The following is a 25,943-nucleotide window of genomic DNA, read 5'->3' as shown; positions in this document are numbered from 1 at the left end:
TTGTTGTGAAGGCAAATAGTAAGAATGATGATTATTGGTAACCGAGTACTATACATTACATTTAATTACAAGTTGTCTATTTGGTGGTTGCCTAAACACTTTTTTAAACACCTTTGTCCCAAGAATTACGCACATAGACATAGCCTATATAATACAGTACTTTGGATTATGCTCGAGAAGACAAATAACATTTTTTCTACTCCTTTTTACAATATATAGAACTGCACTGCCTAGGGAAAATGGCACATTCTTGTTCAGTCATACTATAACTTTTTTAAAACATCAGCCAGTATCAATTTTTACATATAAGGGTGTAACTGTTTGTTTTGTATCTCTACAGGATTTTTCATGTAACCCTTATCAAGTGACAGTCGTAACAGGAATATTTTAAGGCTCAGTGATAATTTAACATTGCTTCTTTTTGTTTTGTGCACGTCACCTCTGGCTGTGTGCTTCAGAGGGGCACTGTTATTACTTATCTTTTATTAACAGCTCTTATCTGCTATGTTACAAAAAAACAACCACAAACACAAAAAGACTACCAGAATCCTCTCCCTATTTCTCACCTGATGTTTTGGACTGCCCTATGCACCATGACATTGGTCTTGTATTTTAAAAACATTTTAATTTTTGTAAAGAATCAAGTTACCCCTTAAGGGTTAAAGCTAAATCCCAAAGCCCAAACAGCACGAATTACCCTGTGTCTTGGCCAAAAAGGTCGCTCGTTTTTGCAACTTATGAATTAAAGAGTCAATGAATTTTTAGTGGCATTAAAAAACAACAACAAACAATTATCTCAACACCTAGAAAACAGAGTTTTACAAAGCCAGATGTGTTGGTTTAGAGTTCGTTAGAATGTTACATATTTTCAACAGACAAATAGATACATACACATTCTTCTTTCCTTAACATTTCTTACCTGCTTTTGGTTTTCTACCAGAACAGAGTGGGAACCAACAGGTTCGATGGCATATACTTCACTGTGGTTGTGCGCCTTTCCGTTCTAGTGGAGGACCGCTCGGGCCAAATGCCCAGGTGCCGGCTGCCACGGTCATCCTACAAAAATGGTCAGGAATCACACAGCCCCAGTGAAGACGGTTGCCATCTCGGTGGAAGCTCCAAATTGTCAAAGTGAGACTCAGGACTCACGGTTTGTCAGACCACTCTATTTTATTAGCACAGCGCTCTGCTAATACAGCCAGATAATGTGAGCACCATACAAGACACAAACTATCTTATTTATACAGATAAAGGGAGGGGGGAGCACTTAGCAAGATAACAAAGGAAGCAGAATCTGATAAGTTTACCTGGGCTAGCCATGCATATCTTATTTCCTTACTTAACTATTACCGATGTTCTGTTAATGTTTCGCCATTAGCACTCTTGTTTATGCCTAATGTTTCTTTTCCTGGCACCTGTATTTCAGCATTTCTCATTTCTGCTTAAAGGTACATACAATATTTCTTTAATCCATTCTTATTTTTACATTATAATTAATTCTACTTTCACATCACTAATGAAAATCTTGGCCTCAGAGCCAAAAACACAGGATACTACCATTTCCACATTGGTAAAAGGTCTCTAGAAACCCTTCACATCCTGACTATTATGTGCATAGATTCAACTGTAGACAGGGGACAATCAGAGTCGGAAATATTTCCATTCTTAAATACATGACTGTTCTGCTGAGAGAATGGTCACATTTGCCCTAATGGCTTTTTTTTTAAGCTGCTTTTCTTTCAAAGCTTGATCCTCCCTAGAACAAATGTCTCTCTCCCCCCTGTATAATCTGACTTTCTGTGACTAAGCGTTCCAGCACAACAGTGTCTGGGGAAGGGGGTGGGGGTAACTCAGGAAGAGCACTGAGGTTTTGCTTAGATTTCTTAGGTTTGCTTAGGTTTTGCTTAGACTTTGTGGTTTTGCTTAGATTTCTTCACCATTTGTCTTAAATTTCAATTGTTAAACCATTTTCCTATTTTTTTTCTGTTCATTTTTTATGGCTGCTGTTTGCTGATGGCCAAATTAATGATTCTTTTGCAGCTCTGCTGAAAATTCTATTTAAAAAACTGGCCTCCAATTTTGCCCCAATCAATTAGCAGCTCAGTTTTTGGGAGCGCAAATAATCATGGGGTTAAGTGTTGGCATTTAGAAGTCTCTCTGATTTGGGGGGCATCGTCAGCGAGTCAGTCAGCTGAAGGCACTGTAGTGCAAAGGAACCTATTTGTGTGTAATGGTGGCCCCATCAGTCCCTTGGCAGGCTCAGGGCCCGTCTCCTGTTGTGTCTGCAGTGATTTGCACTCACAAAACTCCATCTGCTGCGGCTGATCGCAGGTAGAAAAATTGAGGCTGTTTTTAAACCTGTGGCCCTAAGTCTCAAGCTAGTAGATTTGATGTAATTGGGTGCATGGGGATAATTCTTATTTAGTTAAGCATTTGTCATATTTTCAGTCAGTGGCTTTTCAGGGATCTGACAGACTTTCCTTTGTTCATAAATTCAGTAGGAAGTTTCTAGAGATTTGGTGAACAACAGTTCACCCCCAAAACTTGGTTTAATTTTTAGAGCTATATTCTGCCCCCATTATTCACCCCGCGTATACCTTACCCACATCTAGTCCCACTGAAATCAACCTGAGTAAAGACGGCAGAATATGGCCTGGAACAACTGGGATGTAGTCGCACGAGTCTGCCTGAGCATGGGTACAGCATGATGTCCAAACCTCTTATGACACAGTTATGGCCTGTGAGTTAGAGGAGTATGATTCTCCCTATTTACAGATCAGAAAATAGAGGCACTGTGAGACAAAGTAAGCTGTCCAGTGCTTCATTTTTGAGGAAAACAACTGAGGAATTATGAGCCCCATGATTTACTCTCATTAGTAGACTACACTTCTGTCCTATACATGGGGAAAATTGCTGTTATACCCTATTAATTATGAATAACAGGATTTTATTTTGTGTATTAGTTTCCTTTCCTGATTCCCAGTGATGGAAAACAGAAGCGGCAGGATCAATGACCTGCTCATACATGCCCTCAACAACCTCTCTCAGGAAGAGTTCAAAGGATTTAAAGACAAATTATCACACTCTGACTTTGAGGGGAAAGGTACCATCCCCCGAGGTCGGCTGGAGAATGCTGATGCAATAGATACGAAGAACCGCCTGATGGCATTCTATGGTGGAGACGCTGCAGTAGATGTGGCCATAGAAGTTTTCAATCAGATCAATCTCAGAGAAGCTGCTGCTAACCTCAGAGAAGAAAGAGAGAATGGTAAGAAACCTAAAGTTCCTATAAAACCTGGGAGTCTCCCCAAGGAATCTGCCCTTGTCATAAACAGATAGCTAAGGGTTAATGTTTCTTTTACCTGTAAAGGGTTAACAAAGGGAACCAAACACCTGACCAGAGGACCAATCAGGAAACCGGATTTTTCAAAGTGAGGGAGGGAACTTCTGGGTGTGTTTTGTCTTTGTTCTGCCTGTTTGGTTTCTCTCGGCTATGAGGGAAGAGCTTTTTTTTTTCTATCTCCAAGCTTCTTTCTACCCTTCTGTTCCCAAGTTGTGAGTACAAAAGGAAAAGCAATAGGTTTATATTGTATTTTGTATTTACATGTGTGGAGTTGCTGGAATGTTTAAATTGGATATCTTTTTGAATAAGGCTGATTATTCATATTTTCTTTTAAGCAATAGCCCTGTGTTATGTCATCTTGATGCAGTGATCATGTCATGTGTTTTTTCTTTCTTTTTTATATAAAGCTTTCTTTTTAAAACTTGTTGGATTTTCTTTTCCTAGTTAAGGCAAGGGGATAGGAATCTCTGTGCCAGGAGTACTGTCTCTCTCAGGGAAAGACTGGGAGGGGGGAGAAGAAGGAGGGGGGAAGGTAAATCGTCCTCTCTGTTTTGTGTTTCAAGGGATTGAAGCAGGGAAATCTCCTAGTATCCCCAGGGCGGGAAAATCTGGGAGGAAGTAAAGAGCAGGAAGGGAAGTGGGTTATTTCCCTTTGTTGGAGGCTCAGGGCATCTGAGTCTTGGGGGTCCCCCAGGGAAAGGTTTGGGGAGACCAGAGAGTTTATCAGGTACTCAGAATCCTGATTGGTGGCAGCGAGAGAAGATCCAAGCTGGTAATTAAGCTTGGAGGTTCATGCTAAGCACCCAGATTTTGGACGCTAAGGTCCAGATTTGAGAGAAAGGCCTATTACAGCCCTGGGGTAGCAGCAGCAGGAGCAGAAGGAGAAACAGGCTGATGGCAGGAATGACACATTCTAAATCCCAGCAGGAAGCCAGGGGAGCTCAGAGCAGAGATGCCCAGAGTGGGCCAGATTCTCTGACCGCTCCACTGCCTTTTTTCCACTCAGTGGACACAAGGGGAGAAGAGTCAGCTGGTAACTCTCCCTCTGAGGAAATCCTCAGGGTGTAGAGCCAACAGAGCAATGCAGGGGGAGCGTCCTGGACAAAGAGAGGTGTGGAGGAGGAGTGACTGGAATGCATCCCCACCTGGGGGACCATTCCTTGGGGACCAGTGGCAGCTGGTGTGAGTTAGAACATCCCCCAGGTGGCTCTAACCTGTTCTGGGGCTGGGACAGTGAATCAATGATCTGTAATTGGAAACTGATCACAGAAGAGTCTCTAACCCAGCATATTCTCACTAAACAGCTGAACAGGACCTTTCTAGGATTCCAGGCAGGAACTTTATCTTCAAGGCTATATTTAATTAAAGAAACAAATTTAGTAGAATACAACTTGTTGAGTAGCCAGCAAACCTAGGGAGCTGCAGTTTCAAAGGCCTCCAGCTGCTTTTCAGTGTCCCACAAGACAGTGAAGTCCAGTTCATGCAATCAGGGTGATGTTGGCCTGGGGCATCTATCACACCACTTTCACAGTCCTCGAGACTTGTCTACATTTAAATTATATCAGATTAAGGAAGGTCTGAATTTAAATTGGAGTAGCTGTTCCCGAATAACTCCATGTGTAAGAGTCTGTGCTGCATAACTCCATGAATAAGAGTGCCTTTTTTTCAGTTTAGCTTAATCCACTTTCAATATATATTAAGCTAACTGGGAATAAGAGTGTCCACATATAGAGTTGTTATTCCAGAATAACTCCAGATGTAGACAACTCTTCAGACAGTGGTTAATGAAGTGCATGGCTGCTCGTACAATCTCACATGTACAGTTTTAAGAGTATAGACTGGCACAGATGTGGTTAGCTCAGTACCAAATCCCATCCTTAAAGTTAGGTCCTGTAGAATTAGCACGTCCTTTACTCAGTTTCCAGGTGTGGGGAAAAGCAGACCAGATTCAGTCAGTCCATTTGATGTCCAGATTTTTCCAGGCCTCGAAAGAACCAATTCTAAGCTGCTGAGAGACTTGAAATAAGAAAAACATGTAAGGTGCCATTTTAGTTTTTACACCATGCTTGAAAACCTTTCATTTTTGTATGTAGAGGCCTCTTCAGCACATGGTTTAAAAACCTTTGCCTCAGGCAGGTCTTGATTGACCAATCTTTTGGATGGGAGCCAAACACTCTAGCCAGCTGAGCAGCTATGGCCAGTATCCCACGCTTATATCAACCCTTAAACTGTCTTACATACAATGTACCTGTGACTTGGTTCTGTTTGAATTATTTGGGGTCTCCTGGTCAGTTCCAGAGTTTCATACCACAGCTGTGCCCAAGGGGTGGCCTCAGCCTTTGTCTCTGCATTGTCCTTGTGATGACATTCATAATCCGTTAGCATGGCTGTGCAGCTCTCATGGCTTGGTCGTGGTGTATCAAACACCAGTTGTGCCAAAGGCAGATGTGTTTCTTCGGTTCTCGCCATCTCGCTTATATAACATCTCTTTACGAGCTGCTTGGCTGTGAGTGGTAGCAAGATCCAATTCAAGATGCCTCCATCTTTATCCTACAAGCCGCGTCAAATGGCACATCATCTTTTTATACGATTGGACAATGCTGCAAAAGCTGTCCCCTTGCACACAGCCTGTGGGTCCAATCTTTATCTCTGACTCATTGCCCGCAGACAAAAAATATTGCAAAGGCTGGATACCTCCTAGAATCATAGGGCTAACAGGGACTGCCAGGGTCATCTAGTCTAACCCCTGCCAAGAGCTAAGAGTGACCCTCACTCTTAGCACCTTCTGACAAGACTGACATTGTCAGAAAGAAAACCAGCGGTCTCCTTCTGAAGGGACAGCTTGTGAACAGGGTGGCCTCCCAGGATTTGCAGAGCTTCTTTTGAAATGTTTTTTCTCTATCAGCCGTAATATATTTTCAGCGTGTGCACACATGTCTTCAATGTAATTTTTGTATTTTCTTCGTAGTTTTCAGAATAAACCAAGTAAATTAAGAATGGTATATATTTTCTACTAAACTATTTAAGATATGTAGAAACTTAAGGAAGACCTTTGGTTTGCATTTCCTGCCCCATAATTACTAAACTATAGCTTCCCGTAATATTTCAAGGGTATTTTTATGTATTAAATCCATGTTTAACCATTTTCATAACATTACCCTCCATTATTGAAAGCACAATAAAAGCCGATACACTTGTACTCCTATATATGGATACCTTAAATTTGGCAAGTGTTACAGTTTAACTGACAAAATGGGCACAGAGTGTGGTAAAAGCAGTCAAAAATGTCATCAACAGTTTTACAGAGAATAGTTTAAACGAGGCTTGCATGTTGTCTCATAATTAAGCAATTTTACTAAAAATATATAGATTATTTGTATCTTGGTTAGTAAATTAGCAGAGAAAAAGTAAAAAGGCTATTTCTCACACAGCTAGATTTCTTTTAAGCTAGGACGTGTTTATTTTCTATAAAATAACTTCCCGATTGTCAGCTCGTTAGGGCTGGTGCCATCTTTTTGTTCTGTTTGTACAGTGAGGTCTTGAGCCAAGGTTAGGGCTCCTAGATGCTATGTAGTATCGTAGCTAATTAATTCTTACTCCTACAGAGACCACTGACTGGATGAATTGCCCCATCTTCCTTAATTGCGTGACATACTGTGATTCTGTTACACTAATGTTCATCTGCAAATTTCTCTTTCAGCTTTATGTCCTAAACAAACACCTGGAAGACCAGGTATGTGACATTCTAACAGAAAATTGTGTTGATTACAGATATTAGATCAGAGCAGCCAGATATTTACCACTAGAAATAAGAAATAACACCTCAGACTGTGTAGTCGGGGGAGGCAGTCAGGTACCCCACTCTTTCGGTTATCCGAACTCCCAGTTATCCAGCTGCCCAGTTATCCGAACATTTCAGATGTTCTGCAGGCCATTCAGATAAATAAAACTCTATTCTATGTGCATGGAAGGTCCTATAGCTTTTACTTACATGACTAATTTCAATGGGACAGGGCCTCTCAGAGGATTCAGGGGCCTGGGACAAAGTTGGGGCAGCTGCGGCGCTTGTACTCACCCGGCTGCGGTCTGGCTCTTCAGTGGCATTTTGGTGGTGGGGGGCCCCTCAGTCACTCCACGTCTTCAGCAGCCCTGAAAGGCCCTCCACCGCCGAAATGCCGCCGAAGACCCGGGGCCTGGGGCCAATTGCCCCACTTGCTCTGCCCCTCTGGGCGGCCCTGCAATGGGACAACTTATAATCAGGCCCATAGTTAATTGATTTGGGGATAGTTTATGCTGGAAGTTGCAGTATATGCTTAAAGTAGCATTATTATTGTTTAAATAGCTTAACTGTAACATTAGTGATAAGTCTTTTTTCTGAATTTCTGATTCTATATTTCTAATGCTTCACATCACTACCTTAGATTACAGGGTGAAATATAGAGAACACATACAAAACAAGTACAGAGTAATAAAAGACTTGAACTCTCGGCTTGGTGAGAATGTGACTCTAAACAGCAGATACACAAAGCTGATTATTGTAAAGAAACATTGTCACAAAAAGGAAAGAGAACATGAAATAATGACCTTGGGATGGAGACATGAAGAAATAATGACTAAGCGGGCTAGTTCTATCACCCTGGGTAATTTATTTAAATGTGATAAAGATGGACAAACACCACAAATTGTTGTGCTGCTGGGAGCGGCAGGGATTGGAAAAACCATGACAGCAAGAAAGATTATGTTTGACTGGGCATCTGGAGAGCTCTATAAGGAAAAGTTTGATTATGCTTTCTACATAAATTGTAGGGAAGTGAACTTTGGCAGTGAGCAAGGAAGAATTGCTGATTTGATTTTAAAGAATTGTCCTAATAAAAATGCACCAGTTGAAGAGATTTTGATAAATCCAGAGAAACTCCTGTTTATAATTGATGGTTTTGATGAATTGAGATTTTCCTTGGATCAGTCAGAAGACAATTTGTGCTCTGATCCCTGTGAGAAGCAGCCAATGGAAATTACATTGAGCAGTTTAGTTCGGAAAACTGTTCTTCTTGAATCCTATGTAATAATCACTACGAGACCAACGGCTCTGGAGCAACTCAGACAGTGTTTGGAATGTGCACGTTATGCAGAGATCTTAGGGTTTTCTGCAGCTGAGAGGGAGGAATATTTCCACAATTTTTTTGGGAATGAAGAAAAAGCAAGAAAAGCCTTTAACTTTGTCAAAGAATATGAAATGCTTTTCACCTTGTGCTTTGTCCCCATTGCGTGTTGGATCATTTGCACGGTTCTGAAACAACAGATGGAAGCAGGTGAAGATCTTGCACAAACATCCAAAACAATCACTAGTATATATATGCTCTATCTTTTTAGTCTGTTAAAGGGTCACAGCAGCAATTCAAAGAAGCACACACCAGCTAACTTGAAGGGACTTTGTTCCTTGGCTGCAGATGGAATCTGGAGGCAGAAAATACTCTTTGGGGAAGAAGAAATCAAAAAGCACGGCTTAGATGTATCTGACTCTCTCTTTCTGAATGAGAACATGTTTCAAAAAGATATTGACTGTGAGTGTGTCTACAGCTTCATTCACTTGAGTTTTCAAGAGTTTTTTGCAGCTTTGTTTTATGTGTTGGAGAAAGAAGAAACAACAACTGTGGAAGGTTCAGAAACTGCTATGAACAATGTGAAAAAATTGTTAGAAAACTATGGAAAATCTAGAAATTGCTTAATGTTAACAGTGCGATTCCTGTTTGGTCTCTTAAATGAAGAGAGAATGGAGGACATGGAGAAAAAACTTAGCTGCAAAATTTCACCCAAAATTAAACCAGAACTACTAGAGTGGGTTAAAACAAAACCAAAAATATCGTCCTTGTCCCTGGAGTCTGAGGAGCTGTTCTTGGAGCCTGATGAGGAGTTGTCATCCTTTAAACGTAATGCTGAGATGATTTACCTGCTTGAGGAGTTTCACTGTTTGTATGAAATTCAAGAAGAGAGTTTTGTGCAAAGTGCACTAAATCGCTTCACTGAGCTATATTTAGCTGAATATAATTTTACCAAAATGGATCAAGTGGCTCTTTCATTTTGTCTAAAAAACTGTCGTAAGCTGGAGACACTCTATCTAAATCTGTGCACGTTTGGATTTGAAGACCCGAATGAAGATTCCCTACGGCCACCCAAGCAGCCACGTTTGTAAGTAGTGTCTGAGATGGAAACATGCCTACATAATTTCTTAAGTAGAGAGAGAAGGTCATTTAAAAAGGAAAGATGGCAGCAGTATGAGTGACAAAGGTGTTACGGCTGAACTTCAGATCAGTGGGAGCATCTGGGCAGCCAGGTGACATGTCAATGGGGCATTAAGTACCAAAGCAGCTGATGATTTCAACAGTAAAACTGAAAGGACCTTGTGGAGGTGTGTGTGTGTGTGTGTGTGTGTTTCCCACTTGAGTGCACTGCTGCCTCCTGTTTCCAAAGAGGCCGGGAAGATGGCTCTGCTCTGGGGCTGCAGAGAGTCACTCTCTCAATCACATTAAAGTGTTCACTGAAGAGACACAACTGCTGAAACCCGGTGCCCAAATAGTGATATCCAGGGCAAGGCACAAAAGGGATCTTTAAAATCTAAGTTACTCAAGTTACTAATAAATGCAAGAGGGAAGGGTAAAACAAAAACATCCTCACACACCTACCCTTTTCTTCACCTCATGTGGAGGGTCAATACTCTTTTCTTTCTCCACCCCTGTAGGCTCTCACCCCCACAGAGGTGCTCCTCCTGACCCAGGCCAAAAACTCCAGGAATGTCCCACTCCCTCCCTGGTCAACCTCTGTCCCAGTAAGGGGATTCACATCTGCATAATCTTGTCTCCTGCCACAGAGATGATCCACTGGGAAAGGGTGCCAGAATCAGGAGAAGGACAATTCACTGAACATGTGTTAACTGATGACGGAAAAAAAATATCTGCCCCCTATTATTAGTGCAGGCTGCACTTTGCACAAAATAGGTGAGGGCAAGAGTCAGGTGATTATGGTTGGCTGGGAATAGGGAATGCGGAGAGGTTCTGTTGGTTCTGGAATTATGTCTTCAAGCTGGTGGACTTTTACCAGCCCTGAAAAAAACAGTGCAGTGCTAGAGTCCATTTCAAGCCCTTCTGTTTTATAGCGGTTCTTATAACATGCTCATCACTATCATCTGAGTGACTGCCAGTAGTGCATTAAGACATGCGACACTATCAGGTGGTGGTTGTTCTCTCATCGTCTCCCCAGAGGGATAAGTGTGTGCAGCAGAGGTGAAAGTAACATAAAAGACTTACCGACTCCGGCCCCCCGGAAGGGGCAGGGCCTTGGGCAGAAGGGGCAGGCCTGGGGGGTCAGCCTCTCCCAGTCAGCCCTTTCATGCTGCCCGACCTGCACCATCTGGGGCTCTGGCAGTGATTTAAAGCAGCGGCAGCTGCCTCATTTGCTCTCCCCTGTCGGTGGCCTGGGGTGGGGAAGGGGGAAAGGGGCAATGACGTTAAAGCGCTTTAACTTTGGCTGTGTCTGGGTCCACTTCTCACTGGTACACCACATTGGCCTGTACCGGCTCACTTTCACCTCTGATGTGCAGTGTCATGTTTTGCTTGTGTGTGTGTGTGCACGACCATGGGATGGCTCCCTTGTGACTCCCACTCGCAGAGTGTAGTCCATAGGCAGTGTATGATTACGCCATCCAAGAGGATAGTATCATGTTCAGGAAAGAGAATTAAAATCTGTTTCCAGAGATCAACATAGAAAATTTCTGTTCTCTCTTTTTAGGGAACAGCATCAGGATGAGCCGACATGTTCGCATATTTACCTGCTCTGTCAAGCATTGAAGGATCCAAACTGTAAATTAAAGAAACTAAAGTAAGAAGCTGTTTTTCCTCTTTAAAAGCCTCATATATTGCTGTTATCTCAGAAGTTCTACAGCACCGTAGCTCTCCTGACCCTGTCTGGTGTAGTGACTATATAGAATTGTTTAGGTGCTCAGGAATTGAAATTTCCATTTACCGTATACTCCCTATTGCCCAAATAGCTTGGGGAGGGGGACACAGATTTTATATGGATAATTGGGAGTTTGGATAACGAAGAAGCAGGGGCATGTCCCCATTCATTCACTCCCATGACAGTGAGGCCGTAGAGAGCTCCCTGCACTGCCTCATACACTGATCCCTATAGGAGTAAGGTGCGGTGGCTGGTGGTGTGGTCCTCAGAGCATAGAGCAGAGAGCCCTAGCCAAGACTGCTCTCCCCTGCCAGCACCACAGCTTTCTTGCGCTTGTGTAACGCCGCCAGACCCTGGTCACCAGTGGGCAGGATTGAACTGGGGACCTTGGGAGCTTGGTGCATGAGCCTCTACAGCATGAGCTAAAAGCCAACTTGCTGTTATCTAAGGCTGTAGAGCAGATTCATTTTATCTCTCTCTCTAAGTGGTCTCGGTGACAGTAGATGGGACAGAACAGCACACCCAGGAGGTGTGTGGGTTACATTTGCACCTGCAGGAATCACCTGCATGGAAGGCTACAGTTCTGGTGGAACAGAGCAGACTCCTAGTCAGGGTTCTCTGCTGTCACACACCACAGTGTAGGTGGTGCAACCTAATGGTCCGAGCAGGAGTCTGGCCTAATGGTTGGAGCAGAATCATCCAGACTGACCTCATCTAGAACACAGGCCATAGAACTTCCCCTAGAGCATATCTTTTAGAAAAACATCCAATCTTGATTTTAAAATCGCCAGTGAATGGAGAATCCACCATGATCCTTGCTAAATTGTTCCAATGGTTAATTACTTTCTCTTAACATATATGCCTCATTTCCAATCTGAATTTGTTTAGCTTCAGTGTCCAGCCATTGGATCCTATTGTAACTTTCTCTGCTAGATTGAAGAGCCCATTATAAAATATTTGTACCCCATGTAGGTACTTATGGACTGTAATCAAGTCACCCTTTGAACTTCTCTTGGTTAAACTAAAATGATTGAGCTCTGTGAGTCTATCACTATAAGGCAGGTTTTCTAATCCTTTAATCATTCTCATGGATCTTCTCTGAGCCCTCTTCAATTTATCAATATCTTTCTTCAGTTGTGGACACCAGAACTGGACACAATATTACAGAAGTGGTCACACAAGAGTGTCATACAGAGGTAAAATAACCTCTACACTCCTGCTTGAGATTCCTCTCGATAGGCATCCAGGATCACATTAGCTCTTTTAACCACAGCGTTGCACTGACAGATCATGTTCAGCTGATTATCAAGCACAATCCTGTAATCTTTTTCAGAGTCATTGCTTCCAAGAACAAAGTCTCCCTTTCTATAAATATGATCTACATTCTTTGTTCTAGATGTATACATTTACATTTGGCCATATTAAAACATGTATTTTTTTGCTTGCAACCATCTTACCAGGTGATCCACTGTGTATCAATGACCTGTCCTCTTCATTATTTACCAGTTCTCCCAATTCTTGTGTCATCTGCAAACTTTATCAGAAATGATTTTATGTTTTCTTCCAGGTCATTGATCAAAATGTTAAATAGCATAAGGCCAAGAACTGCTCACCATGAGACCCCACTAGAAATATACCTCAATAATGACTCCTCGTTTACAGTTACATTTTAAGACCTATCAGTTAGCTAGTTTTTAATCCATTTAATGTGTGCAATGTTAATTTTGTATCATTCTAGTTTTTTAATCAAAATGTCTTGCAGTAGCAAGTGAAATGCCTTTCAGAAGCCTACGTGTATTACATCAGTACTGTTCCTTTATTAGTCAGATCTGTAATCTCATCATAAAGAGATATCAAATTAGTTTGGCGGGACATATTTTTCATAGAACCATACTGATTGTCATTAACTTTATTACCCTTCCATAAATCTTTATTAATCAAGTCCCATATCAGCCACTTCAGTAACTTGCCTGGGATCAGTGTCTGTCTGACAGGCCTATAGTTACTTGGATCATCCCATTTACCCTTTTTAAATATTGGCACAATACTACCTTTCTTCCAGCCTTCTGGAACTTCCCAGCTGTTCCAAGACTTACTGAAAATCAACATTAAAGGCCCAGTGAGCTCCTTAGCTCTTTAAAAGCTAGGTGAGCATGGGGGCATGGCTCAAACAGCAAACAAGATAGCGGTTTAATCTAGCTCTCCGCAATAAATGGGGGAGAAATTAAAACAATTTAAGAAGATAAAAAGATCTAAGACAACCTGAATCCACAGATCTGTGCCCTATATATGAATAACGCCTCTTGGAGCCAGTTTTAAAAAGAAGGCTGAAGAAAGCTGGACAGCTCCCAATCCCAGGGAGCAGACTCTGAGGGAGAATATCCAACTACAGAATCCAGAGCCCTCAGCCTGCAGAATATATTAATAATTACTATGCAAATGGGGAGATGTTGAACTGGACCCTCGTTATCCTGTAAAGAGACAGAGGGTGAGTGCAATATAAATAATTAAAATTGTACTGTTGTGTCTGGGGGAGGAAGTGTGTCATCAGTGGCCATTTTGGAAAGGTCAGACAAACAGAGGGGAAGTGTGGTGGCAGCCATCTTGAGAGAGATGTAACAAGCAGGAAGTGTTGCAGGCACAGAAGAATGCCCAAGGCGAGCAACAGTGGTCCGTGCCCGGAGTGCTTAGCGCCAATAAACACACCGAGGTGGAGAAGCAAAACACAAGTTTATTTGGGATCCCAAAGCGGTGCTGGGAGACTTGACATGCCTCAAATCCAGCACACCTAAAACAAGCAGTCTGTTCCTTTATATCCATGAGAACTTTTCTCGCTGACTAGCAAGCCCCCGTTTCGCCTCCCTCTTCTGTCCGGCTGCAGCATTCTTTTCTCACACACACTTCTTTGTCTTCCCCCTCTCTCTCCCTCTTGTAGCAGTTACATTAAGCAGTTAATTAAAGCTGGCATGAATTACGATCTTGTCCTTTCTTTTCTTTGTAAACCGTTATCTCCTCTCCCTTGGCCAAAAGTATGCAGGCCTCATTAGTTTTGCCTTATACCAGTTTGGGCTGTGTGACAACTGATAATGGATGTTCCACCTGGCCGTTTCTATTTATTGGCCTGTTAGGTCAATTAGAGTTTAAACATGGAAGAACTTTTGATCATCTGAGGCCTCAACAGGGAGACTTTATATCCTTATTGCCTTCCACTTTTCCACGTTACTTAGGGTTATGCTTAGTGACACCAACAATTCCCTCCTTTGAGAATACTCAACAAACTTTTGGCTGAGTGTTCTCACATTTTAAGAACAACATGCGATTAAGCTCCAGGGAGCTGGAGTGCCTTACAGCAAGCAAGCAAGAAAAGAGTAACAATACACAACACCACACCAGTGAGCAGAGGCGAACATGCCTCCCCCTAGTTCCCCAGGTTGGGTAACCAGCTCCAGAGGGAATCAGAAATAGTAGGTTCCCTTTCCTGGCCTTTCACTGTTCAAAAGCCTGTTCGGCCACAGGATGTGTTTGTTAATGTCCTGTGTATTTTCTGGGACATAAGTACATCATTTACTTCCATAAGGGCGCACACCCCGCCCTGGGAGCCACATTTCCACCCAGGAGTGTCCACGTATGTTCCATGATCACAGATCAGATGGTATTTCTGATGCGTCTGTAAGGGCAGTGGGAGTCTGTACTAAGGATCACTCTGAATGGCCATCAGCTGGTCACTCAGAAATCCTGATCCTACACATACTAGATCCACTGCAATGCCTGTCCCAGCCTCAGTGATATTCAATCCATCTTTCCTTGGAGTAGTAATAATACACCTGTTATTCAACTATTCTCAGGTACTTTCAAAAGGCATCGACTTAATAGCATAGAAAGGGTTTACTATTAGTCACTCTCCATGACACAGGGCGCAGCCTGTAGAATAACCCAAAATACAATCAATATCACATTTCCAAGCACTGGTCCACAAATGTCCTCTCGCCAGTGTATAATTCTTGTTTCTTCACCAGGGTCAGTTCTTAATGTTCTTTCTAGTCGGAGGAATCCTGGACTTTGGCAATTTCAGTGGAGTGAGTGTTCCTTCTTCTTTCCCAAAACAGTCGTGGTTCAGCATCCTAGGGAGAGGTTACTAGCACATCACCCTGTAATGCTTTTGCTTTTTCTAGAAAAATGCAAAGGCACAGTAGATCTGTCAGTGGACAAGTGAGAGGTTCTAGCACTTCTAACACTTCACCTTGTACTTTTTCCCTGCTGTCCAGAAGGCACAGTGAGCTGAAGGAGAAATGGCTAATCATCAGTAGGAGAATTCTCCCGAGGTGGAGGGTCTTTTGCAGTGAGAATCTTGGTCCACGCAGTCAGTCTTTGGCACTTCACAGCGGTGTTGGTAGTCAGCAGGACTTGGCCTTTCCCATGGAGCCAAAGCAGTCTTTTGTTGGTGGACTTTTACATCAGTCCAGTTTTTGGTTTCAAGGAGTGGCAGGGCTGCTAGGGTCTTCGGGTAGCGCTTCCTTACCTGTGAGAAAGAACCTAACACATTTTCTTAGTGCTGGCATGTTTTGCAGATCTCATAGTTGCTTGGCACTTTAAGCCCCCTCCTTTTTTTTTGGTTGTTAGCCAAGTCTTGACTGTGAGCAGTGTCCTTGAGTGGAGTCAGTGCTTATCTATAGCCTGAGCCTGGTAGCTAATTCTTTTTTTTTTTCCCCAGTTAATTATTTTGTTCTTGTTCTTTTCCTTCTTGGTTCTTTTAACCTGTAAAAAACTTCCACTTTTACTTATACACCTTTTCCTAAAATGGACACATAAACATTATCATTATACAGTACATTAGTCTTATTATTTAATATATGCCACACATACCCTTTACTAAAATAACCTTATTACAGAACTTTGGAGCAAGAAGCTAGAACAAGCACACCACTTTGAAGAGTTTACTCAATACAACCTCTAGTCCAATACTTCCCACATCCCACGCCTCTGGCTAGAAATCTGAGGTAGCCAGAAGGATCCCATGTACAATATGGGGAGTGGTGTAATTTTCATGTCTTTGCTTTCAAAGACTGTTGCATCATTTTAACAACAATTTTTGCAATAACAATTTGGCCAATGAAGTTCTTTTTTTACTTGAGGAAATGCTTTAGACTTTAGTATCTCACATTCTTCTGACTTATCCAACACTTTGTATCCCAAGTTGAACAAACAAGTATCTGCATTTTAATTTAACCTTTTTGTTTGATTTTAAACCAGACTATTTTATAAAATATTAAACTCAACAATTCCAGCCACAAGACAACACCACAAGACAGAACATAGAACATAAAACATAATTCCTATTGTGCCAGTAAATGCATGGTACGTTGAATGCTGTTCAGCTGCATAGTTTCCTTCTATTATCTGAAAGACAAAAAAAACAAAAACAAGAGATCTACCCCTTCTGGGCAGTCAATCATTGCTTAAAATATACAAATACCCTTTGACTTCAGGCAAAACAGAGGAATTACCCATATTTCTTGTAATTTATTTACAAACATTTCAAAGCACCAAGTACTTTCTCTTTAGCATTTTACAAGTTTCAACTGCTGTTCCTCCAGCAACTACAGAGTTAACTTCTCACTCTCCCTTAGATCACTTGCTTGTCTCCACAGCTACTTCTATCAACTCAAATCACCATTTCAGGTAAGTCCTGAGTATTTGAAATCCCCATGCTTACACTTACTGACTCCTTCCTTCCACTACACCCTTAAAGTTTTCCAATCTCTCTGTCTGTTGCTTGCCTGCCTGGGCCCAATCCTGCTTTTCTTGCTGAACCGTCCCTTCCATGGGCACCAACTTGTTCCACTACCAGTTTAGCTAGGAGGGTGAATTGTACTGTTGTGTCTGTGGGAGGAAGTGTGTCATCAGTGGCCATTTTGGAAAGGTCAGACAAACAGAGGGGAAGTGTGGTGGCAGCCGTCTTGAGAGAGATGTAACAAGCAGGAAGGAAAGACAAGAAGAAGCTCTAGATGTCTGGGAAAGGAAAGATCTCCTCTTGTACAAACATCTGACTCCCCTAAAACAAAGACATGGCCACAAAAAGTAGTAATGGCCCTTCAGCAAACAAACTATGGAGGCAGGTGGAGAAGCACCAGTCACTAAGGCTGATCTGAAGGACCTGCTGTTAGAAATCAAAGAAGTGAATAAGTAGGGTGACCAGATGTCCCATTTTTAAAGGGACGGTCCCATTTTTTGGGACTTTTACTTATATAGGCACCTATTCCCCCTCCCCCCCCCGCCCCCTGTTCCTTTTTTTCACAGTTGCTATCTGGTCACCCTATGAATAAGGAAATGAGGGAAGAGTAATGCAGGCTTACATTAAAGATATAAAATGAAATTAATGCTAAACTAACAGATGTGGAAATAGGATTAAATGAACAATCCAACAGAATTACTAATCTAGACTGAAGAATCCAAATAACTGAAAAAAAGAGAATAAGAAATAGAATTGAAGCTGCAAGACATGGAAATTAAAGAATGTAGGAATAACTTAAGGATTAAAGGTTTTCCAAAGGAGAATGAAGGGAGAAATCTGCTGGACACATTGGTCAATATTTTTCATACCTTTAAAACTAGGTAATAAAGATGCATTCATACTGAGAGGGCTCACAGATCTTTTTTCCTCAGGCCCTAAGCAGACTCCAGCACAGAGATGGGATTGTCCATCTACACTATTATCAAGACAAGGATAAAATACTGAGAGCTATGAGGGAGAGAGCTGAACCATTGATGATTCTTAATCAGCCCATACAAATGTTCCCAGATCTGGCAACTGCAACCTTTAGAAAGTGAAGAGAGTATACTAGGTGTCCACATTTCTTAGGGAGAACAATACAAGATATGAGGAGTTTCCCATTTAGATCAACCTTTAGATGGAAGAGCAGATGTCTGTCTCAGATTCAAAAGAGAGGACACTAGAACTTATGAGTACAGGTGAATCAGCTCAAGAACAATCCGAAGTGGATCAAGGGCATCGGTCCCCCAGGTTGCCAAGAGTCAGTGAGATCAAAGAGAGCCTAAATAGCTTTAAAAGATGCATCATTAAGACAACTGAGCAGACATGAGAGCAGAAGAAAAAGTCCAGATCCCAGAGAACACGATCAATACTGTAAGACATACAATAAATACTGGATATTATATCCATGTGGTTATAATGACAAAGGATTAGAATTAAATGGAAGCTGCATGCAGGATAGTTTACTCTGTGTGGATATAGTATCTGTAATGGTTATAACATTATAGAGTTTACAAGGTTGTGAATTATATTTATATTATATAAGCAAAAATTAATAACAAAATAGCAGGAGACCTAGGTCTGCCTTACTGAAGTGAGTTCGACTTTAAAGTACTCACAAACATTCCAAAATTTACATTAATTGCAAAGGGGTCATCTATGGTGGAATATTTTAAGAATAAATGAACTCAAAGATAGCATTATAACCTCAGAATGCCCAATGTTAAAAAGGTATTTGATAAGGTTATATAAGGCTTGGTTCTTGAAACATTAATGAAAGAAAGAAAAGAAAACCTTCCTTCAATGGGGAGCTAATGTGCAGTTTTACAGCCCCACAGCCCGAGCCCTGCCAGCCTGAGTCGGGTGGCCAGGGCCAGCTGCAGCCGTGCCATGGGTCGTTTATTGCACTGTGGACATGCCCTGTAGGCCCAGCCTGTGAGACTCATCCAGGGGCAGCTCTAGGCATTTTTCCGCCCCAGGCATGGCAGGCAGGCTGCCGAAGCCGCGGGACCAGCAGACCCTCCGCAGGCATGCTGCCAAAGGCAGCCTGCCTGCCACCTTTGCGGCAACTAGCAGAGCGCCCCCAGGGGCTTGCCGCCCCGAGCATGCGCTTGGCGTGCTAGTGCCTGGAGCTGCCCCTGGACTCAGCTTCCTAGGGAAATTCCAGCCTATTCTAGTCTATGGTCAAGCCCAGAGAAAATGGGGGAGGGAGGGAGGACTCAAGAGCTGGCAAAATGGAACCCATCCCTGAGCACTGAATGTTCAACACTAAGTATCCCATAGATGGAGGTTTGTTTGCTGAGCCCTAAGTAGAAATGATGGAACAGAGAGAAGAATGGGCTCCGCCTCCTCCTCCCCATTCACAGAACTGTAACATACCGTCCAGCAGTGTGTTCATTATTTCCCAGTGAGATTCCTTTTGCTTTTCCTTCCTTTCCCATCCTCTGATCCCTCATTGATAATAGTTTCTTTATTAGGGGAAACCTAAGTGTTTCTGCTCAGGGGATGGAGTTTGGGAACTTTGCCTTTGAATAATATTTGTATGTGGAACAAAGGGTCAGTGAGAGCTACAGGTGCATGTGGATTGAAACCCATAAATGGTCATATGATCCTCAGCATTCACTAGCACAATGCTGTGATTTTATTCCCAGAACAAAGGACTCTTTCTAGGGACACGCTGGTACCCACTGAGGAACCGGACAGACAGAGGTGCTCATTTTCCTCTCTGTTTATCTGTCTTCTGCAGACTTACTAACGGCCATCTCACGGACGCTTGTTATAGGGATCTCTCTTCTGCTCTTAGTACCAAACAGACCCTGACTGAGCTGGACCTGTCAATGAACAACCTGGGAGACTCGGGAGTGAGGTTGCTGTGTGAGGGACTGAACCATCCAACCTGCAAATTGCAGAAATTGGGGTGAGTATTTGCTGGTTTCTTTCTGTAAAAAACTCAGCAGGCCAGGAGGATGGTGTGTGACGTCAGCTCTTGTAGGAGCACGCAGAGGCTTGAGCATCAGGAGTGTCAGTGGCTCCGCACAGCCTGGTGGCTGGTCATTTTTGGAGAATGGAAGATATAAATAAGGATGGTCCCAAACCAGAGCACTAATTCCAAACTCCCTGAAAGTGATCTTCACTGAAATGGATTTTTGAATAAAAATTGAAGCATAATCTCACCTTCTGAGGGAAAAGCCCATTTTAAACACCACTTTATGATCTTTAAAACAATTTTACATACATTTTGCATCTAAGCATCTAAGGCAGAGGTGTGAAACTCACTCAGGGAAGAGGGCTGATTTGTATGGTTAATTGTAGTTTGTGGGCCAGAGTATAAATACAATGTACTTCCTATGATGCACAATAGTCTCCTCCCCTGATAGCAACAATCAAGGGGACAATTTGGGCTTATGTAGTAACGTTGTTTTGTTTATTATTTGTTCCACACTTTCTTGCCACATCCTTCCTCAGTGAGAAAATCTGCTCTCCTTTAAGGCCACTGCATTTTTGCCCTTGGTTTCTCTTCTTTCTTCATCCTTCTTTTTGTTTCTCTTCCTCTTGCTGGTATTCGGGAGTTTGCTCTGTTCCATGTCTCTGCCTGTTCTTCTCTGTAGCAACTTCCAATCTGCAAGCTACTGGGTTTCACTCCCACTCCTGCCTCCCTCTTCCAGCCACCAAAATGATCAGTGATTTAAAGCCCATTGATGATGGTTCAGTGTCAATGTTCACTAAGTTGATACTCCAATCAGATTATCAGGCGACAGGAGAGTTCAGACCTCTGAGTTGTTGTTTCAGGCTGTGTGCTGACTCAGGTAAACATCATTGTAACAGTTACTCTGGATTCACATTGAGAAGGTGTCAAGTATCAGAGGGGTAGCCGTGTTAGTCTGGATCTGTAAAAGCAGCAGAGAATCCTGTGGCACCTTATAGACTAACAGACGTTTTGAAGCGTGAGCTTTCGTGGGTGAATACCCACTTCGTCAGACGCGTCTGACGAAGTGGGTATTCACCCACGAAAGCTCATGCTCCAAAACATTGAGAAGGTGATCTCTGCTGCCATGTAGGCTAGAAACTTATTTTGTTTAAATGGCAACTTAGATTCTGGAAAATCTGAGAATGTCACATGGGCTGCATAAATATATCATGCACCTCAGATCCTCCTACAGGCTGCATGCTTGGTGCCCTCAGTGTAAGGGGTTCCCAGGTTCCATGGCTGATCTGGGCAGGGTTAAGGAAGTAAAGGGGAAGCCGGTGTGGAGGAAGCTACCTAATGGGGAGGCACTGGAGCTTTACTGAGGCGGCTCTAGACATTTCGCTGCCCGAAGCATGGTGGCATACCGCAGGGGGCGCTCTGCCGGTCGCTGGTCCCGCGGCTCCAGTGGACGTCCCGCAGGTGTGCCTGCAGATGGTCTGCTGGTCCCGTGGCTCCACCGAAGCTGCGGGACCAGCGGACCCTCTGCAGGCATGCCGCCGAAAGCAGCCTGCCTGCCGCCCTCCCTGCGACCGGCAGAGCACTCTCCGCGGTTTGCTGCCCCAAGCACGCGCTTGGCATGCTGGGGCCTGGAGCTGCCCCTGGTCCTTTCCTCTTCCAGCTGACAAGGTCTTGGGAAGTTCTTACCCAGTATGATGAGTTGATTTCCTCTTGCTTTTAGATCTTGTTTTTCACAATAAAGCAAGACCAAAGAAAGGGACTTGAAGTGAGTTGTAGCTGGGACTTAATTTTTCCCCACTAGCTGGTGAGTCTGCCCATTGGCTACCACTGTGCCATAGGGAAAGAGGAAAACCTGTATTTGGAATACTCCCTTGGGAAAGGCCAAACTCAGCCTTTGGTGAGCCACATCCAGGCCTCAGTGGACAAGCCTACGCTTATGTCATGATTACAAGGCTAGCTACACCCTGTCCCCTTTCAGGTCTCTCTGAGTGCACCCACCTGGGCCACTAGTCCTTGCTTCTCTCTGGGTGGAATCATGCAACTTCCTCACTCTTAGACCAGGCCCAGGGTAGCAGTTGCCTTTGTGTCCACGGTGATTGCCCTGCGAGTCTGACTGGTTCAGCCAGTACCTGTGTATCCACCGCAATTATCCTGCAGGTCTGAGTGGGTTTGACACCTGCAACTCTTCCCTCCGGGAGTCTGTGACTAGTCAAACCCAGTGGCCAGAACAGCCTTCTGAGAACACAAGTATTGTTTATTTAATAAGAAGAAAGCCTTTTAGTACAAAAAAGATTTCAAAACAGCAGAGTCTACATGCATAGCTATCTTCCCCAGAATCCTATCACCCCACTCCGTCTCCGCTGGAGATCCAGGCTGGCCAAGCTTCCTCAGACATGCTAGTAGATTCTGGGGTGTGACTCTCTGTTTCCCTTTGCCTTAGCTCTAGCTCACTATGTGTGTCTCCTTGAGGAAGCATGTCTCCCCTTAAACCCTTCTATGATCCCCTAGTGTAAAAGTGGAATCTTGTGTCCCAGCAGGAGGGGGAGCCAGTAATACCCAGGCTAATAGTTCTGGCATTGTCCCTTGATGGTGTGGTGTTAGGTGGTTATCTCAAGTAATCTCCCCCTTCCTGACAGCCCTGCTATTAAGCTGGCAGTATGAAGTTGGTCATGGCAAGTCAGCAGGAGCTAGAGGTGTAGGTGTTTTCTTCTGGAGGTGGGCAGATCTACTGGCGGAAAGTGTGCATTGCTTATTTGCACCTGCTTGAAGCATAGTCAGCCTTGCACGCTGCAGGTCATTTTCATCCGGTATGGCCCTCCAGGCAGTTTTAGGAGTGATGGCATCTTGCTGAAGTTTTGGGGGATTTATATGAACCAATGTATATAAATTAGATGAGAATGTGTGGCTAAGATGGCCACTAAAGATATGGGTGGCTGTGTTCAGCTCTGAAGCAACAAGATGTGTGGGCTGACTCCTGCCCCATACTGCTGCACAATATTCTGCTGGAGCAAACACTAGTGTCAGGACTGAAGTTTGCAGAACATTGGCCTCTGCTCCCCAGGCAGCACAAGAGTTGAACTTTTTCTTTAAATGGGAGTGGTATGTTAGTCTGCAGTCCAGTTTGAGTCCTAAATAAGTGACAACTGGTTGGAAAGGGAGTGGATGATCCTCCACACAGAGTGTAAGAGGCTGATTAAGAAGCACTGGTCATGTGCTCCCTGATCAGTTTCCATGCTAAGGGCCAGATCCTAGGCTGCTGTCAATCAGCAAAGCTCCACTAACTCCAAAGTAGCTTGTCTGATTTATGCCATCTCAGCATTTGGCCTTGCACATCACTGGAAATTCAGTCAAGGTTTCTTAAGGGAAGTCATTTGGCATCTATAAGTTTCTTCTTAACATTGTGCACTTGTAAGTAACAGGTACAACACATCAGGGCTCAGTCATTCTTTCCACCCTTTTAGTTCTTCCCAAATACTCTGCAATTTAACTCCTAAGCTTCTGATCTCTCCCCAGCCACATCCCTTCCATATCATTTTATGAGTTCAACACACACAAATTTTCCACGAGCACTTTTAGGTCACTGTTTATTGCGTTGTCTGCTTGGAGCTGTTAAAATTGCACTAACAAAACGGCACTACTCCCAGCGCAGCTGCTAGGGTGTTAAGAACAGACAGTGGCATTTTCCCTAAGAGCAGGGCTAGGCATTCCAGTGTCTGAGACTGTTGGCAGGCAGTCTGCCCCTGGTAGAAGTGCAATGGTGAAAGATGGTAACAGTTTTCATTGTAGGCCCAGCTTGTGAGACTGCCCTCCCTAGGGAAATTGAGGCCTCCTTTAGTGTGCAGCCAAGCCCAGGCAACATGGAGAGTGAGGAGGGACGCAAGATAAGGCAATACTCACCCCTCCCTGAATATTCAATACTGCGTACCCCATAGATGGCAGCTTGTTTGCGGAGTCCTAAGTAGAAATGATGCAGCAAGAGAGAAGAGAATGGGCTGCCCCTATCCGCAAAACTGCAATAGACTTTCCAATGAGGTTCCTTTCCCTCTCTTTCTTCCCCTTCCTGTTCTATCAAGTGTAATAAAGCTTCTTTAGTAGGGGAAACCCAAATGATTTTGCTCAGGAGATGGAGTTTGGGAACTTTGCCTTAGAAAAATGTTCATGTATGGAACACAGGACCAATGAAAGCTACAGATGCCCAGGATTGAAATCGACACCTGGTCATGTGGTCCTCAGCATACAATACTACAGCTCTGTAAGCTTTATTCCCAAATTAAAGGAAATCTTCCTAGAACCCACTGAGACAGAAGTGCTCATTTCCCTCTCTGATTATCTGTTCCCTGCAGGCTTTCTAACTGCCATCTCACGGCTGTGTGTGGTGGGGATCTTTCCTCTCTTCTCAGCACCAAATCTACCCTGATGGAGCTCGATATAGGGGAGAACAACCTGGGGGATTCCGGCGTGCAGCTGCTGTGTGAGGGACTGAAACATCCACACAGCAAACTGCAGAAGCTGCGGTGAGTATTTCTAAGTTTCTCTTCTGAAAAGAACTCAGCAGGGTCTGGGGATCGTGTGTGATGTCAGCTCTCTGCAGTACAGGGTGAGGCTGAAAGCTGAGCGTCCCTCCAGCCCCTGATGTGTCAGTGGCTCCCAACATCCCGATGGCCTTTCATGTTTGGAAAAAGGAACATATAAAGAAAGACGAGCCCAAACTGGAGCTCTAGTTCAACCCTCCCCACCTGAAACTGAGGACTAAGTTGCAGTAATATTCACTAAAAATATAAGTCCAATAAGGCTTAAAGCATGATCTCACTCCCTTCGATAACAACCAGTTCTTACAATGACCTTTAAAACAATGTTATGTTTACTGTGATTTAAGACGAATGAAAGGACAAGAGGCCTTACAAAGCCTCAGAATCAAAAATCTCTCACAGCCCTGCCTAAGGGAGGGAGGGAGAGAGATTCTGTGTAAGCCCTATCTACACTATGAGTTTAGGTTGAATTTAGCAGCATTAGATCAATTTAACCCTTCACCCATCCACACGACGAAGCCATTTTTGTCAACTTAAAGGGCTCTTAAAATCCATTTCTGTGCTCCACCCCGATGAAGGGATTAGCGCTGAAATCGACCCTGCTGGGTTGAATTTGGGGTAGTGTGGATGCAATTTGATGGTGTTGGCCTCCAGGAGCTATCCCAGAGTGCTCCATTGTGACTGCTCTGACAGCACTCTCAACTCAGATGCACTGGCCAGGTTGACAGGAAAAGTCCCGTGAACTTTTGAATTTAATTTCCTGTTTGGCCACCATGGCGAGCTGATCAGCACAAGAGACCATGGAGTCCCAGAATTGCAAAAGAGTTCCAGCATGGACCGAACAGGAGGTACTGGATCTGATCACTGTATGGGGAGACAAATCCATGCTATCAGAACTCCGTTCCAAAAGACTAAATCATTAAGCACAGCCAGACACCAGGGTGGATAGAAGAGCACAGCAGGATGTGCTGCACATCAGAGAAGCTTTGAAAACCAGTTTCACAACCAGGCTATGGTGTGAAAGTTCTATTTGTTTCTCCTTGATGAAAACTCACCCCCTTGGGTCACCCTACTTCCCTGTAAGCCAGCTGCCTTCCCCCTGTGATCTCTGCTTGCAGAGGCAATAATATCATTGTTTCAAATTCATGCATTCTTTATTAATTCATCACACAAATGGGGGGATAACTTCCAAAGTAGCCCAGGAGGGGTGGGAAGCACAGGGGTGGGGTAGTTGTAGGGGCACCTCCTAGAATGGAATGCAGCTCATAGTAGAAGCAGGATGTCTGGGGCTCTGACCCAGAGCAGCCATATGCCTCTCTGGTTCTTTGGTAGGCTTGCCTGATATTCCAGGCAGGACTGAATCTCCATTAGACAAAACTTAAAGAAGGGAATGACCTGGAGTCACTCCTGTTTATGTCCAGATGC

The 25,943-nt window shown here is 43.6% G+C and overlaps 1 protein-coding gene across 1 annotated transcript in view; it reads left to right on the top strand.

The window, feature by feature from the left end:
• Positions 1–2,985: 2,985 nt before the first annotated feature.
• The window catches only part of LOC116822734 (NACHT, LRR and PYD domains-containing protein 3-like), a 46,951-nt gene continuing 23,993 nt past the window's right edge, over positions 2,986–25,943 (top strand). Inside the window, exons 1-6 of the mRNA XM_032776802.2 lie at positions 2,986–3,268; positions 7,044–7,076; positions 7,765–9,529; positions 11,126–11,215; positions 19,810–19,980; positions 24,333–24,503. Of these exons, the coding sequence (XP_032632693.1) occupies positions 2,986–3,268; positions 7,044–7,076; positions 7,765–9,529; positions 11,126–11,215; positions 19,810–19,980; positions 24,333–24,503 (2,513 nt within the window). The remainder of the gene's footprint in view (positions 3,269–7,043; positions 7,077–7,764; positions 9,530–11,125; positions 11,216–19,809; positions 19,981–24,332; positions 24,504–25,943) is intronic.

The sequence above is a fragment of the Chelonoidis abingdonii genome, chromosome 4 (genome assembly GCF_003597395.2).
Source record: "Chelonoidis abingdonii isolate Lonesome George chromosome 4, CheloAbing_2.0, whole genome shotgun sequence".
Taxonomy (NCBI): Eukaryota; Metazoa; Chordata; order Testudines; family Testudinidae; genus Chelonoidis; species Chelonoidis abingdonii.
The sequence above is the reverse complement of the archived record's forward strand: the minus strand, read 5'-3'. Positions and strand labels throughout refer to the sequence as shown.